We start from the raw sequence: 17221 nt of genomic DNA, 5'->3' as shown, positions 1-17221 counted from the left end.
GCGTGGTTTTCACAGTCAAACCTTTTGAGCTGCTCTCCCTGCTTCCTCTTAATCCTCCCCTGAGCACTGTGTGCTTTATTCTCCCATGTCAACAGATCCATTGGAAACGACTGCGACGGAGATGCAAAAGGAACGCTGCCATGTCCATCACCGGTTTGCAAACAACAAAGTGCCTCCTGAAAAGGACGGAGGCACTTTGTTGCAGCCAGGAGCAGAGCTCTGGGGTTCTGGATAAAGCCGCCACAAAAGAATCCGCAGCATACACCCAGAGAGGAAAGAGTTCGTATTTAGCCGGGATCCTGAGTACATTGTACGCTGGGGAATTAATACAAAGTATAAAATGTTCAAAATAAAGCTTTCAATCCTCATGCCAGACCCTGTGGTAGCAGCTTGGAGCCCCGCTGGACAATAAATCAGACAGGAAATGATACCAGAGAATCGTGGCTCGCCAAGAATAGCACAGAAAAGCAACAACTCATTAAGGCAGAACCGTTTGCAGCAAAAACATTCGATTCTAAAAATATCAAATAAACTGCGGAAAACTGTTTCGGGGAAATATTTGGCGGTAAAAAGAAAAGGGGAGTGAGATAATAGGATGAGAATGGAAGTGGTTGAAAACTGCAGAACACATAGGCCTATTTACTATTTATTATTTTCAGTACATGGAACTTAAATGGAAAATATTTAGTAACAATTCAAATCTGTTCACCTGCATCTTTGAAGGTCAATAGTGTAGTGTATTCATCTTTTTTTTTTAAATAACCCGTTTCTTTGAACACATCTGTAAAGTTATACAAAGACGTATACATATACTGATCTAAAATATTGTACATATTCACCTGAAACCATGTTACGGGACTTCTGGTTTCAAATGCTTCTGTATGGTTAAAAACGTGTTGTGCCTGCATCAGAGGAAAAGCACAAAAACCCCACAAAGTCAAAAGGTAAACACATTCTTGAACATTTATTTTGATGAACAGATTTGACACGATCTAAATGAACGTCCCTGATTAACGGTAAACTAGAGGGTCGAGGGGGTCGGTGAGGGAAAACCTCCAGCTGAACATGGAGTCCAAACTGGGGCTACGCTCTCCTTGAAACCTCCTTGGAAACGCTGCCAAACGGGACAGAGCTCACTGATGATTGGGGGGGCAGACAATAGCTTTTAGAGTTCACTTAAAATAAATCAGGCAACATGGTCACTGCACAAGCAGCAATGTAGAACATAGGGGCTGCCATGGGCCGTAAAAAGGGGCGACAGTGAGAGCACCCCGAATACATTCTTAATGAATGCACTTAAAAACCCTTTTACTCCAGTTAATGCTGGACCACGGAGGAGCTTCTGCTTCAGTCCATAAACCTCCACCATAGGAACTGTGGGAAGCACAGTTTCCATTTCATAATGTGAACATTTACACATTCCATGGAAGAAACACAGACAACATGTAAAGAGCTCATCTGCAATGTAACTCCTATGGTGACCACATATGTCGATACAAGTCAATGTAATACACAAAAGCTTAAAATACAAGTGTATTTTTTTTTTCGTTCTTGGAAAAAAAGCTCATAAAAATATCTGAAATGTAACAAAACCTGGCACTGTGCCTCAAATCATGGGCAGAGGTCCAGTCATGCAAAACCACCAAATCAGTCATAGCTTTTAGCTTTAGAACAAACTAGTTCTCATCTACAACAACGCTCTTCTATGTCCCATGTATAATCAGCTCTGTAACATTAACAGTGTGATACAAACTGTGACGGTAAAATGAAAAATGCTGAAACTACCAAACAAAGACAAGAACTCAATGATAGATAATAATACAGTTTCCCCCCTCAAAAGACTGCCAACAAGGAAGATAATGCTCCTTTTCTGTGTGCACCTTATATTCATTCTAATGCAAGCAGGGCTTCGGTCAGGCCGTCCCAACGACGGGCAGCAGACTCTGAATGACCCGTAACGACGACGCAAACTGAACATGCCTGGCTGAGGCTGCGGCCGAGGAAGCCAAATGGACTACTGTTGACATCAGAGAGGGAAGTTTCCGGTCCAGGAGCCCCTATAGAGAGGGAGGCCCGCTGACTGCCTATTTAGTCCAGAGGTGCCCGAAGTAGGTCTCTGAGCCAGTCCAAATCCACACAGGGTCTTCAGGAGCGACTGCGGTCCTCTTGGGTGCCCACCAGCATTTTACTGTACAGCTTCTGCTGCTCTTCTTTAAAGGTTTCTTTTACCTTTCCTCTCTTCAATCCTCCGTCCCTACAAAAGAGGTGGAAATCAGTGACGACAATCACGTTGTGGTAATGTAGTCGACATTTATGCACATTTAAATCAAAGATTCGGTTCTGCCAAAGCAATGAAATTGCCGTTTATGATGCTGCAAACTTGATCCCATCCACTGCAATACAATACTAATTTTCTAAATTGTAATCCCCATTGTGTCAAAGAGATGTTACATTTATCTGGGAGTTACACTGAACAGCATATCCCATCATTACCAGAGAAAAAGCACAGGTGAAAGCTGCAATGCCAACGATAAAATGGTGGTTGCATTAACTTTTCATGAAAAGGTGTCCAAGGAAAGGAATTATGAGCTGCATATTCCACTCCCACCTCCAGTCTACCTACTGCAGCAACCATTTTTAAAAAGCTAAAAGTCAAGTCTGTATAGTCAACAAGATGTGGTATTTTCCCGTTGACTGGATGGCATACACGAATACAGGCTTTTTTTTAATAATACAGAAGACACCTGTGCTCTTTCTGCCACAAACGGTGTTCAATGGTCAGAGGGTTTTAGAAACCATTGAGCTGAATGGGTGTTCTCTTACCACAGGAGGTCCACCAGTCCACCTTGCCTGGCTATGGCTGCCTTTACACGATTGGCAAACTGTACAGCATCCTCATCCGCCTGTTGGAGAAGATTACAATAAATGAAATATCACGACTAACAAATAAATAACAGCAAAGCTATTATCAACTGTAAAAGCAAATCTCTCTCTCCTCTAACGTGTGGATTGTTTCAGAAAAAAATAATCAGCTGGACCGTGGCGTCTCACCTCTCTAGACATGGGAGGAAGGTACCACACGCTGCAGACGATGGCCCAGCTGCTCATCATACGTAACAGGTAGTTGACCATTCCAAACTTGCTGCTGTTCCAGAAGGCGTCTCCAAATCGGGGGTCATACTGTGGAGGATCCAACGCACCAGAATGAATAATCAATACATAGTATTCTTTTTGAACAAACGGTAAAAGAAATGAGACGTGGCTGGTAAACATTAAAAAAAGGACTCACCTTAATGGCCACAGGGTAGACTGTGGCATCGATCTCAAAACTGCCCTTCTTAAACATCATAACGGATGTGTTGTTAATGCAGGTACCTGGGGGTGGAGAGTATTTATGAAAAATAAATAAATGAAGATTTATGGGGCCGATTATGAAGTCTGTAGGAGATCATTGAACAAACTCACCTTCTGGGAAAATGAGAATGGGCAGTTTAGATTTATCTTCGACATGGTCACTCAATCTGCAATACAAGGTGTAGGTAGGTAAATACTAAAAAATATCTTTTAAAGAGACATAACACAAAATCTGAATTTACAAAAAAATAGCATTTCAACACGGGGGGAAACTACAAAAACAAAAATGGAATAAAACAAAGGGTTGTAATGCTACCTTTTGGCCACTAGATGTCTGTCTTTGACTTCTGAGCGTTCGAACCAAATGTGCGGGCAGGCCTTCACCATGGATCTCTGAATGACCCCCATCAAGCCACCGTGGATTTGTCCAACCTGAAAACACAACCGTGGTTTGAACAGACGAGCAGCTGCCACAGAAAAAGTGACCGGTGTCGATGGTTGTGTAGTTTCTCCTGCTGATCAGCAGTAATAGTTACCATAGCATAGCAGCCATCGCTGGCCAGGATGATGACATCAATGGGCGAGGTGTGGTTGGCGACACAGAGACCACCATTCTTGGGTTTATTCTCGCTGTTAATGTGGAAACAGAGACTTGTTCAGCTACGAAGCATGAAGGAGCTTCCTGGGGGATTCATTAACGAGAACTGAAACAACGTTAGCAACAAAAAGCAACGCCTTCTGGAGTCAAAACTATTCTCCATAAAAATGTGGGTACGTTTTGCTCTTGTTGTGTGAAACAAATCAACCCATTGGTGGACATGTTAAAAGGTCAGACCCCCAGAGCATGCAGCATCTGAACCTACTGGATCCACATTCCAGAAATAGAGCTACAATTTTAAATAGAGAGGAGAGAGAGAGCAACACTTCTTCTGTCACTTGTGTATTTTTAGCCCCAGAGTAGAGAGGAATATGTGTTATAACAGGCCTTGATGGCAGATATTCAGAAATGTTAATAGTAGGTCTCGTTTGTTGTATACTTAGTGGAGAACGATATTTCCCTTCCACGTACGCCGAGCGCGAACGGTGGTAGTGACAATAAAGAATGCTGTATCAATCAGTGTGATTTTCCACCAATGAATGTCCAGATAAATATGATCACGTTTTAAATTAGAGAAAGATCCGTAACTGCCATGCCAGTTCATGATAATATTTTGGCCGGTGCCTCCACATGTGAGCAAATCAACAAACATTGAGAAATCTCACCAACAAACTCCCTTGATCTCAGTCTCAGACGTTATTTCAACAGTTTAATGTCAACTCATCCAAGCCTGCCTTTTATCTAACGAGGAACGCCACCAGCTGTTACAGACTACGGTTCATGGGCAAACAGTGAGCTTCAACTTCCTCCTCCACATCCTGTTGCACGTGCCCATCCGTTATATACAAGCTCCATCTCCTGTTTCATCTTCACGTTACCCCTACATACCTCATATCTAAATAAAATGTCAGATAAAAACCTCCCGTTACATACATGACATAAAATATATGTTATTTAAATTATTGTTGTTATTTATAAGTCTTTTTAGAGGTCCTATGTCAGGGAACGTACTGCTTTGTTCAAATGAAATAAACAGTAACTAATATGCGTGCTTGAGTGCCTGATTTGGAGACAGTCTGAGCCTCGGCCTCAGGCTTACATTACAAGTTCTAACACACCCTGGATTCTGGTCTCCATAGATAACTCATCTGTCATTATGTAATCTCTTGCAGACCCGTTTCTGTCACGGCAAGGGGCCCCGTGGCAGATCATGTCTGAGAAGGAAGAAGCACGGGACTATGTGAACAAGACGGGCAGCATTTGAGTGGTTCAATTCTTCTATCTGTATTATCCCTCTGGACTCAAACTCATGTCGACTTTCAATCAAAGAATGAAATTGTTCAGAAGGCAACTTCTGTTTAAATCTCATGACATTTGGAAAGCTATCGGTTGAAAGAATCTTTCTCTGGAAATGTTAGGTCTGGGTCTCGTTAAACAGTGGGAGCAGCCACTGAGCAAACTATTATCTTTATCAACAAATTTTGACAAAAGCAGTCAGTTTTTGATACTTTTCGGTAGTTACACCATTGCCTTAGAAGCAGAGAAAACAAGTCATACATTCACCTCCACATACGGCCACTGCTTCCCCTTCACACAACCTTTAATCTTCTCCACACCCATGCAAACACAGAGCGGAACAGCGGAGACATGTGAAGTGACAGTAATGTGGGTGCCGTTTCTAAACAAGCTCTGTGTTTTCAGCTGAACTAGACCACAGAATATTCTGTTAAAACAGATCAGTGATGGCGTTTTATCCTCATTATTCTCTGAAGTTTGCTGGAAGAGATGTAACGTTTAACGTTCTCCATAAAAAAATATATTAAGTTATATTCTAGATTGCTTTTAAGTCAACTATTAACAGTGATTCTACTACACTTTTGTAACCAACTTTTAAGTAGAGGCTTTTGCAGCACATTAACAATGTGCTAAAGGTAAGACTGCATGCAATAAGTTATTAGGTAAAAGTAAGACATTAGGTTGAGAAACTGCAGGGAAACACTGAAACAACAATGTAAAACAAGAAGAAGCTGGAAGCAAAATCAGAGTAAGAAGTGGGTTTTGCAGGAACATTGCATAGAACCTCCACGCAAGTGTTTAATAGGCTTTCCTTAACAATATGCAGGTCCATGTGTGCCAACTGCCAGTGTGTACAGTTTATTCCGTTATTCCTGGAAACATCATTACATCAAGTAATGTGCATCCGCCCTAATTGGATTACTTTGTGTGCACCAGTTGAAGTCCTCTCTAGCAGTAACTCCCACATGTGCTCCATCTAGTCCTCATCTGATAAGGACTGTAACCGTTTTAGCCTGGACGTTCACTACTGCTGTGTTTAAATATTACTGTTCTGTGAGGAGTCAAAAATAGGTTCACGCTCACATAGAGTCACTAGTTACACAACCAAAAGGGGCCCTTACCTGTCATGGTAGGTTATAATGGCAGTCAGAGCTCGGACACATATTCTGTAGCACATCAAGTGGACTTGTTGACTCAGAAAGTTTTTTAACCTGCAAGAAGGAGCATACGACAGCATGATGTACTTTATATACAGCCGATCTGTTTCACTTTTGATGACTTAAAAACAGACGAGCGTGTCAGTCATACCTTCCATTGGGAAGCATCCCAATAACACAGGTGAGGAACACGAGGAGGCCGACACCAGTGAAGGCAAGAGTTACCCTGAAAGACACACAGGTGGGTAAAACCTAATCCTACAACAGGGAATCTTTTTACAAGCAACATAATTTCTGTAAAACACAGAGGGGAGGGATTTCACCTTTTGATTTTAAAAAGATTTGTGTTTTACTGGCATTTAAATGCAAGAACTCGTCATATAATGTACCCGACAATAGACACCAGAGCCTGCAGGAGGCCACGTTATGAGATGATTAAACTGGCCAACAGGTCGACTTAATCTGGATGAACCAATCATCCCGGGTTGGAGAAGGTGCTGATTAAATTGGGCAAGGATTAGACAAACACTCGAGAGGTGAAGGTTTCGTGCTAGCGAGTGAGCCGGGTCAATATTCAACCAGACAAGTAGTGAATGAGAGAATCCATTAAAGTGCACAGGGGTCTGTCTGTGCAGCGGTGGCCTGATCCGCCTCCCCACTGGCGACTGGAAGCGAGCCAGCCAGGCTTAGTACTGAGTCACTGTCCCTGACTGTCTAAACTGACCCCGAAGCAGGATCTCCCTCTCTATCTCACTGAGTGTGCAAACACTTCATGTTACTCGTGTGTCCAGGAGCTGTCTGTCCAAATCTATTGATTTTTACAGGTGGGCTGCACACTACACGTGTTAGCTCTGTCCTGTACCGTGCTTCTTGTCTAATGCATGCTGGGATTGCCGTCAGCTCCCTCTGACCATGCACAGGTAATTGCTAAGGTAATTCAATGCCTAGCATTTTGTGTTTTTGGTGGTAATTCCTCAAACTCTTAGACTACCCACCAAATAGCAGCACAGTGTAAAAGTGTTGTAACATTGGGTAGATAGAGAAGTAAAATACCAGATGTATGTTCGTCAAATCCAAAAACTGAATTTCGTTCAACACAAAAAAAGGGCATAAATTGATGTGATTGTGCTGCTGACCCTGGTGTATAGTATCTATTCTAGCCTCTGCAATGGTTAGGGTTCTCTATATAAAACAACCTTCATGTCAGAGGTACTGCTAATACCTGAGAGGCAGCAGGAAGCCGTAGCGGATCAGCAGGCCCAGCCCCCATAGGACGGTAAGCCTCAGGCTGATGTAGTGGAAGTTATTGTTGCTGCGGGTCAGCAGATTCCAGGACTCCAACTCCTCAGCGGAGAACCGCTTGGTCACCTCGTCGTCCATGATGCTCTCCACTCCTCTCCGGGCGAAATAGAAGATGTCGGACATCTCGAACTCTGGGGCCGAGTTCAGGTCCTTGTTGCTGCCGCTCCGCCGGATCTCCTTGATCTCCTCCTCCAGGGAGGTGGGCTCCTTGGCAATGATGGCTGGAGCAGTCCAGAGGGGGAAAAGGTTGTCAGGAAAACGTATCTCTGCAACAAACACAGCGACTGAAACATGCACACTGAAAGCACGTCTTACCATTGGAGTAGGGTTTGTACAGCATGTGATTGTTTTCTTTCGCTCCTCTCTCTATCCGTAGTGTGGCCCACTATCAACAAGGAACAAAAAAGGCGTGTGAAAATACAAATACCAGAATACAAAGAAAGCAGGTTGTTCAACCTAATTCATCAACCAATATGGGAACAATGAAAGGAAGGCTCACGCATTCAACTGTTGTTTGTCGTGAGTCTGAGACACGCCATCATAAAACATTTAGAGAAGGAAGCCCCGCCAACATGCAACATGTTCTGTAACGTCTGAATTACTACATTTTAACGTTCCAGAAACCCACAGCAAGTTCTTCATCATCAACTGGGTCACAGCTGCTTCCTGCTCCATTTTTATAATGGTTATAATTATTCCGAGTGAAGCGTCACACTGCAAAACTTTCACAGAGTCGAGGAAACTAGAACCTGAATGATCAGAAGTTGAAGATATAATAATATGCATGGCTGAAGAGTGAGGCATGCAGGTTATTAATTAAGCACCGGTGTCGGATCGGTACTCCGTATCAGCCGATACCCGGAGCCCAGGTATCTATCGGTATTGAGAAAGACGGATCGGTGCATCGCTCACTGAAAGGCAGGAAAAGGACATGGTGTTCTAGCTGTGATCCAAGCAGGAAAGATCAGGAAGTACTCAAAGTTTTGGATGTGCTTCACAAGTCTTAGACTGTAATTTCCACAGCACTGGACAACTTCCAAGTATTTGTCTGCACCAAATCAATCATAGGGAACAGTTAAACAATAGTTGAAGGAAATTTAAGTATACTCAAATACAGTGATGGCAGGCAGGAATTTATGTAAAAAAAACAACAAAAACACTAATTATATTTATAGTTTTAAACCTGTATATCTCTAAATCAGATCATTTCCATATGTCTACTTACTTTACATTAACTGTGGACATGTTTTGCACAAACTGAAACTAGCTTGGTCTACGTTTTGGAGATGACAGCCAACTAAGAAATTAAGACATTTAACTATTTGAAGAATTAAGTAATCTAAGAATTTAGCATACAGCCATGATCTGTGCTTCATGTAACTATACTAACCCTCCTCATTTTCAACATATGGTACATGGTTTTACAGCTTTCAATCCTGCTGGGACAAGTTGTAATACTGAGTCCACATATGAACATGCAGCTGCGGTCGACAGTATAGATTCTTTAGTTGGAGAGGAGGAGGAGCAGAGAGAGCTGCTCCAACTAGGAAGAGCACAGGAACAAAATGCTTCCACTAATACGTTAAACGCACTGTCACACTGATGGCCTAACGGCAACACAATCTCTCTTTGAGTAACTAATTGCGACAACTAAATGCCACTGCGGGCGACGTCTCGGTTGTGCACATAATTACACCCAAGACGAACACACAAGTTCAACGAGCCTCAAATGGAGAGCAAACAGTGCTACGTGCGGATGGTGCAAACCAGAAAACATTGCTTCAGGCCTCAACTGCATCTGTCCTTTGACCTTTTCTCTAAATCTCATGGTTGCTACTGGCATCGCAAGCTAAGAACGTCTCTCGTTTCCCCACTGGTCAAATTATTTCTGGCGCAAGATCTGCTCTCGGGGGTACATGCTGGAAAGTGGTGACAGCTTTTTACAAGTGAAGATACACCGGAAATAGCAGGAGTTGGGAAACTGGATAACTGTGTCTGGAGTCTAACGAAGCCTGGCAAATGATGACCATCACCGGTGACTCAAGCTCATCTCTAGAAAGTGAAAGTAATCAGTAATATCCCAGGCTGTTTGGAGCCACGTAACAAACAGTTCCTGACAAAGTATGTAGTTCTGCAAGGTTACATAACAGGGAAAGAAAGGCTCGGTGGCTGTGTGCTGTATCAGACAGTGGCCACTGGTTGGGTGTTAAAGACAAGCATAAAAACAAACATAAAGCCTGCACCGAGGCCAGCAAACCTCTAAAACACTTACTGCACGTGATCTACAGCCGTAAAAGTTAAATTGCATACAGCAACTTCTTCCCAAAAGCAAAAAAACAGGGACTGCTGGACTGTGAATTTGGGTAGAAAGGAGGACAAAATGTACAGCCAAGGAAAATGCAGGCCGTCTTTGAAGAACAGAGACTTTTACCAACAATGGTTTCTTGAATAACAGGGTGTTTGGGCCACAACTTTGCAAGAATAGAAACACATCCGGAGACATACTTTTACAATGTGTGTGTGCGTGTGCTTCAACCCTTAAGTAATGATTAACAATCAAACACATGGTCTCAAACTGCAGCTCTATGTTTCCACATTTCTTCAAAAAAGTAAATCATGCAGCAAATCGCTTACCTCAAAGAGCTTCAACAAGGTTTTCATGTAAAGACGGCGGATGCCAAAGGACACCCCGAAGATGGCGGGCACGATGATGAAGACCAGCAGCAGGGTGAACCACACGGTGAGGGAGATGCCCAGCAGGATGCACACCAGGTTGTCAAAGGGGTTGAAGAAGAGCTCCATCTTTGGAAGGCAAGGAGGACTGTTGAATGGAACTGTTGAAATCAAGAGGAGGCACTGGCAACTTCACCTCCTGGCCAACAAGTGGCCCGCCTCTTGTGTCAGAAGAAGGTCTTCATCAAGATAACTAGGGGATGGAGCTCCTCACACCGAACAGGGAATCACTACAAGTGTCCATCTCGACATCGCCCGCTTGGGCAACACCAATGAATTTCATTATTTTCACCATCAAATTGTTTTTCTCTGAAGTCAACCCCAGGAGAAGAAATGAAGCAAGTTCTTTAAAAAAAAAAAAAAAAAGCAGCTGTGCTGAAGTAAAAGTAGGTCCTATTTGAGCAACAGTCTCCCTCCTGCTGGCGACAGAGATGTAAACAATAAAACAACTTGGCACAGCAGGTGGGTCCTCCTGTCTGGTGGAGATCCGGCTCAGCTGGAACACAGACCTGCAAAAGGAGGTACACAAACACAACGATCAGGATCCGTCCTCCAAGATCGCGTCATTTATTAATTAAAGCCAGAAAAAAAAAAGCTTCTCTGATCGTTTTTTGATTAACGGCGTGAAAAAGTTAGCGTTAGCATCTAGCTGAAAAGTAATCGATGCCACTAATATCGGGAGGAGGAAGCAGGTCGTGGTTCCTATTTGGGCGAAGGGCCAGATAACTTTATAAGCTAACGTTACTGTTATCAGCCACCGTGCGGAGATAACGATAGAGGCCCTCGTCTCCTCCGAGGATGCTAACGAGAGTACAAACCTACACTCTGGGTTAGCTCGGCTCATCAGGAACAGTTAACAGCTATCTATGGGGGTAATTCAACAGCCCCCCTCCGCTTTTACCCCCCCCCCAACACAAAGCCAACTAGCATACAAGCGAGACCTCGGCTACGTAGTGGGGGCGCGAGACGGTTAGCTCGTGGCCCTCCGAGCTAACGGTCGTCTCCTGGCTCTGCTCCCGTCTCTCTCGGCTAACGCGTTAGCTTGCGCTCAGCCCTCCGGAGGAGCCCCGTCCCCGGGTGTAACGTTACATGAAACGCTGAGACAACCGTTTTTTTTTTTTTTTTTTAAGACGCTACGGTTAACTAGGGGTGTCTAACAGGTTTTACTATCTCAACCGACGGTTCAGTTCACCCGCACGTAGTTTAACGGACTCCACTAACCTTCGGTTACGGTAACGCGCTGCGCCGGTACAGTAGGGCTTCACACTGGTCAATCACTCGTCTTTGTCTTGCGGACCGAAGCCAAACTCCACCCGGCGAGGAAGCAACAACGGGCGGCTCTTAGCTGGCTACGTATTTAAAACGAGCATCCCTCGGCCGCGGAACAGAACCCGAGCTCTGCGCTGACACCTGGTGGCCCAACCAGATACTGCAGCGACCCTTTAAATTATATTTATACCATTTGTGACCACGTGTGGCGCTGTAGGACAACACTTTGATGAGCGAGTGTATTTACATGTTTTAAAAGAAGTGATATGAGCAAATTTGCAACAGTCTCTCGATGATGAATAAGCTGCAAGGGATGCATTCAAATATGGTTAAAAGATAGTGAAATGGCCTGCATGTTTTCAAACTGATGAGGCTAAGAGGAGCAGTTTTTTTAATGTTATTCTTCAAAATAACACTCAAAAACAAAATGCCATTGTGTGGAGTTATTTCATGTCGACATTTCATATATCATAACATATTGTGAACTCAACCACTCAGTCTGTACAATTAAAATCTACGTATATATATTTTTTATTGTATTTATAATATTTACAGTTACTTATATTTGTTGTTTTTCCTCTTGTTGCTTTTTGCTGCTGTAATCCTGTACATTCCCCCACCATGGGACTAATAAAAGGATTATCTTCTTTTTTTTCATATTAAGTAAATAAAACCAAACATTAACTGCATGGTCACTAGAGCGAAGTGAAAAACATAGATTGGTTGTTTTGTCGGGGGTGAACCAACAATTTTAAGCATTTGACGCTCGCATACCAGATTAACAAAAACTTCTTTTTTTTTATTCACACATTTACATCCATGTACAGTCTTGTCAAGTAACCTCAGATATTGAGAAATGAAAACAGTACTGAAATTTGGCACACAATTCAACCTTTGAATCCTGAATTAAAATGCCACAAAAAAAACAAACTAAAACCTCAGTTACATTTCATTTTTATATTGTATTTGTGATGTGTTATAATAGCCACTCGGATAACAGAAGATCAATCAACGGCCACCGTGCTTGTACTGAATGGCAGGTACTAAAGGGACAGTCTGTAGTAAAAGTAAACATCTGATCAATCACTCCACCACCAAGTGCATCCATGTGGTTTCTCACGAGCGTCAAGCGCTGCTCTCCAGCAGAGTCTCGAAGTCTGGGGAGCAAACCATTTTGTGTTTGACGTTCCCTAATACAGTCAAGTCGCCCGTTCTTCCCTCCGCACCAATAGAGACCAGCTCCTGAGAACACAAGGCGGGGAAAAGCACGTCAGAAATGTTCACAATTATGACATAAGACAAGTGAAGATGTATCCAAAGAGACGTACCTGAAGAAAAGAGCAAGACGCTCCCAGAGAAACGTCCAGTGTCACTTGTCCCAGTATGAGCTGGACCCGGCCAGACTTCCTCACCAGCATCTTCCCCACAAGACCCTCCCGCAGGTCTTTCAGATTACAGCTGTTCTCTTCGGCTTCCTCTTCCTGTTTTAAAAAGGGAAAAACGTTGTTCACACACTTTGCCTCAACATCGTGGAGCACGCAACACGTAGGGGAGGAATATACACCGACCTGAGATTCTGTTTTCAGAAGCACAGCCGTCCCGTCCTCCGACTGCACCTCCGTCTTCACCGGCCGGTGCTCGATGGTCGGCGGCTGGCCGGGCAGCGTGTCGGGCATCTGCATGAAGAACAGCTCCTCTCCTTTGCTCAGACTCCATCGGTGCAGCAGTTCGGGGAGGACTTCAGGCTCGGGGAGAGGAGGGGGTCTGAACGCTGCCTCCGTCTTCTTGTTTTCAACTTCCACCGGCTCCGGCTTCACTGAAGACGAGATAAAAGTGTAAGCGCGCTTGCTATTTATATCCTGCTATAAAAATAACACATCATAAATACTGGCATGCTTTCAGTTTTATCCTGTAAGCTTCAACTGGGGACAGGAGGATATATATATTATGAACACTCATAATGGATCGTGGTGAATTTCCGTTATTGGAATAATAAGTGACTTGTAAGCTGTCACGTCGCTATCAGGTAGGCAAGCAGAAAATAGAGCCTGATTAAAGAAATACAGGGTAGAAAAATACATGAAAAAAAAAATCATGAGACCATATAATTCATGGTCATCCTATTTATTAAGATTATTTCATTGTTCACAAAAAAGCCGTCTCTTATCTGTGATACAATAAAAACTTTAATAGAAAAAAATTAACAAAATGTTTGCTGCCATTTTAATTTTAAGAACATTTTGATAATTATCTGGATAATATCATATATATCACAATTACTAATAATAATATTAGTGACGTGAAATTTCCTACCTTCAACCGCATGTTCCATGGGTTCATCGTCGTCCTCAATCTTCTCAATTTTAACAGCAGCTTTAGTGAATTCCTCTGTGAATCCCCAGCCGGACACAGCGAGGGGAAGCTGGACGGGGCAACTCCTCCGCTCGCTCCTCAGGAAGGGATCGTCTATAAACTGAAAGAATGCAATAAAAGGAAGACGGTTAAATTCAAGCCAAATAAAACAAAATCAACAAAGAGGCCCTGTGTTGATTTTGGCGGTCCCTGTGGACAAAAGCGGTAATGTTTCCGAGCACCAGATTCCCTTTAGAAAACCTTGTTTTACTGCAGCAGGGTCTGACAGTCTACCACGCACAGTCCTGGTCCTGGTTTCCCCCGGGCCTCCCTACCCTCCAGTGGACCCAGTAATACGGCATGGGCCTCCAGCAGCCTGGCGTTCTGCTCCTGCACTTACCGGGTCCCTAACTGCAGGTCCAAGCCGGATCTGGGTCCGTCTGTTGCGGCTAGTTCGCTGGAGTCTGAACTGAAGGGGTTTCTGGTGAACCTGCATGATTTTGTGTGGTGCGGTGGCACCGACGACAAGCACTATATATATATATGAAGTAGCCAATCTTCTCGCTGGCCATCTCATTTATTTATGTAGGTCAAGCAGAAGGCATTAAACTGACCGATTCATAACCACTTAAATGTTCCTCGCAGTGACATAAAGACAGACGACAACCGAGGAGGGACTTACATTATCGCGCTCCAGCTTGGCCAGAATCTCTTTGGTCTCCTCCTCCGTCTCCCTCTTCTCCTTTTTAATATTGATGATGGGCGACGGTCCAATGCTCGGAGCCTCTTTCTCATTTTCGTAGCCGCCTGCGTGCGATAGAAGGACGCACTTAAAACCAAGACGCAATCAAAAGCCAGAGCGATAACGGCAGCGCGACACCCCGGCCGAGCTCCTCACCTCTCTTTTTCATCATCATCTCCGCAGGCCCCTGCTCAAAAATAGAGTGGGACTGGATGACCTCCGGGCGACCTCGGCCCCTGCCTCGCTCTCCCCGACCGCGTCCTCGACCCGCATCCTTCCTGTCCCGCCGCTGCCCGCCTTCAGCTTTTGTACTGTCATAACAGATAAAAGCAACGGGTCAGAGAAAAAGTTCATCCACGTTCTTCTTAGACATCGACTTCTTTTATGAAGTCAGAACTTACTCTTCTTTGACTTTCCTGCCGATAATGTTGGGTGTGAAGGTTTTCTAAAAAAAAAAACACAAAAACATCATTTAGTTTGAGGCGAAACAAAGGCATTTAAAACACTTCCTGTGAAGCTGCATCACCTTCTTCACTCCCCCCAGGGTGAGGTCTCTCGATCGCATGGAGGGGAGGCGGCCGGTGGAGATGGCGGCGGGGGGTCGGCGGCCCATCGGCATCCCGGCACCGCTTCCTCCGGGGGTCGGCACTCGTTGACCACTGGGGTCACCTGAGCCTGAATCTGCCATCCTGAACTGGAGACGTGTGGGGAAAAGGAATAAAAAACCGTGTATGTGTGTGATGGTTATTATTAGAAACATGAATACTTACTAGAATTACTGTTCTAGCGTGGATAGAAGATAATATTTACCGATTCATTAGACATTGAAAAGTATAAAGGGGAATGACGTGGTTGTGTTTGTTATCTTATCCGAGTAGCTCATGATTCATCATCATGCACTGGATTAATCAAATGTATCTCAACAGTAAAGCAGATATGAGGTTGATTAGAGTGATATAACTGAGTGACCTACATGTGATGGTATCTGTCCAGGGAATAAAACACAGTCTATTCGTTATTGTACAGTATTTATTTTAAACAATGCTATTGTACTGAATAACCTACTATCAATTTAATCTGTCCAGGGAATTAAACGCATTCTATAATTTAGTTTTTGTACAGTATTTATTTTAATAAATGCTATTTTACTGAGTAACCTACATGTACTAGCAGCTTAATCTGTCCAGGAAATACACAACACTGTACAGTGTTTATTTGAGGCAGCTATTCTGAATGGAGACAGCAGTATTTAGTAAAAGTGGGCCTCTGCTTCTAACAGCAGCTCTTCTAATTCAGTGACATAAACCAGCTGACAGTCATTTAAACGACACGAGCTGCTTTAAACTTTATAATATAGCAACATTTAATGGTATTGCGTCAACGACGTTTAACCAAAAAAAAAGAAAAGAAGAAGAAACCAGTAACACGTGGCCAAGTTAAAACACGAATACGTGGAAACGACACGCGTAGAGTGACGTTTAACGTCGTCGGTAAGAACCGTTGACGCGCCGCGATGCTCCGGTTACTTACGTTATAATCCCCTCGGATGTCCCGGTGAGATATTACGTCCAAACGTACACGAGGACAGTCATTACGAGCCGGTTGTGCGCTAGTTCTGACTCCGCACGACGCGCGGCGCCATGACACTTCCGCAGTGTGTCGTCAGCGCGTGACTCCACGCGGATCAAACCTGCGCAGAAAGAAAGACACATGCGCAGGACGTTTAATTACCGTGTTTATAATTGGTTAAAAACAATTATTATACAAACAATAACAAAATAATATGAATAAGAAAGAAGAGAGAGAAAATAATAATAATTATTATTATGATGAAGATTATGATCATGATCATAAATAAAAATGAGAAGAGAGAAAATAATAATAATAATAATAATAATAATAATAATAATAATAATAATATTAATAATGATGATGATGATGATGATGATCATGATCATAAATAATAATGAGAATAGAGAAAATACCGCATTAATAATAATAATAATAATAATGATGATGATGATGATCATAACGAGAAGAGAGAAAATAATAATAATAATAATGATGATGATGATCATGATCATAAATAATAATGAGAATAGAGAAAATACCGTAATAATAATAATAATGATGATGATGATGATCATAACGAGAAGAGAGAAAATAATAATAATAATATTGATAATAATTATGATGAAGATGATGATCATGATCATAAATAAAAATGAGAAGAGAGAAAATAATAATAATAATAATATTAATAATGATGATGATGATGATGATGATCATGGTCATAAATAATAATGAGAATAGAGAAAATACCGTATTAATAATAATAATAATAATGATGATGATGATCATCATAACGAGAAGAGAGAAAATAATAATAATAATAATAATAATAATAATAATAATAAT

The 17221-nt window shown here is 42.8% G+C and overlaps 2 protein-coding genes across 2 annotated transcripts; both read right to left on the bottom strand.

Moving 5' to 3' along the window:
• Positions 1-839: 839 nt before the first annotated feature.
• Positions 840-11786, bottom strand: LOC311022797 (glycerol-3-phosphate acyltransferase 4). Its single transcript, XM_084024352.1, has 13 exons — positions 11662-11786; positions 10342-10949; positions 8023-8092; positions 7628-7928; positions 6557-6631; positions 6370-6459; positions 3891-3984; positions 3671-3786; positions 3466-3521; positions 3290-3375; positions 3052-3180; positions 2824-2903; positions 840-2254 (listed from the first exon to the last, which is right to left on the bottom strand). Exons 2-13 carry the CDS (start codon positions 10507-10509, stop codon positions 2146-2148), a joined length of 1374 nt encoding a protein of 457 aa, XP_083880478.1. The 5' UTR covers positions 10510-10949; positions 11662-11786; the 3' UTR covers positions 840-2145.
• A 711-nt stretch (positions 11787-12497) lies between these two features.
• On the bottom strand, positions 12498-16483 carry polr3d (polymerase (RNA) III (DNA directed) polypeptide D). The gene is made up of 9 exons (XM_084024424.1): positions 16334-16483; positions 15330-15497; positions 15205-15248; positions 14960-15114; positions 14744-14868; positions 14023-14182; positions 13278-13525; positions 13038-13190; positions 12498-12951 (listed from the first exon to the last, which is right to left on the bottom strand). Exons 2-9 carry the CDS (start codon positions 15489-15491, stop codon positions 12835-12837), a joined length of 1164 nt encoding a protein of 387 aa, XP_083880550.1. The 5' UTR covers positions 15492-15497; positions 16334-16483; the 3' UTR covers positions 12498-12834.
• Between the last annotated feature and the right edge of the window lie 738 nt (positions 16484-17221).

This window comes from Eutrigla gurnardus (assembly GCF_963514095.1).
Source record: "Eutrigla gurnardus genome assembly, chromosome: 13".
Lineage (NCBI taxonomy): Eukaryota > Metazoa > Chordata > Actinopteri > Perciformes > Triglidae > Eutrigla > Eutrigla gurnardus.
The sequence above is the reverse complement of the archived record's forward strand: the minus strand, read 5'-3'. Positions and strand labels throughout refer to the sequence as shown.

Coding starts and splice junctions, on each gene's coding strand:
- LOC311022797 (XM_084024352.1), bottom strand. CDS start 10,509: ATGGAGCTCTTCTTCAACCCCTTTGACAACCTGGTGTGCATCCTGCTG. Junction 3,181..3,289: donor TCTACCCTGTGGCCATTAAG/GTGAGTCCTTTT, acceptor GATCCTCCACAG/TATGACCCCCGATTTGGAGA. Junction 2,904..3,051: donor TTCCTCCCATGTCTAGAGAG/GTGAGACGCCAC, acceptor CTTCTCCAACAG/GCGGATGAGGATGCTGTACA.
- polr3d (XM_084024424.1), bottom strand. CDS start 15,491: ATGGCAGATTCAGGCTCAGGTGACCCCAGTGGTCAACGAGTGCCGACC. Junction 15,115..15,204: donor GGCAGGAAAGTCAAAGAAGA/GTAAGTTCTGAC, acceptor CTGTTATGACAG/TACAAAAGCTGAAGGCGGGC. Junction 13,191..13,277: donor TTCTGAAAACAGAATCTCAG/GTCGGTGTATAT, acceptor TTTTTAAAACAG/GAAGAGGAAGCCGAAGAGAA.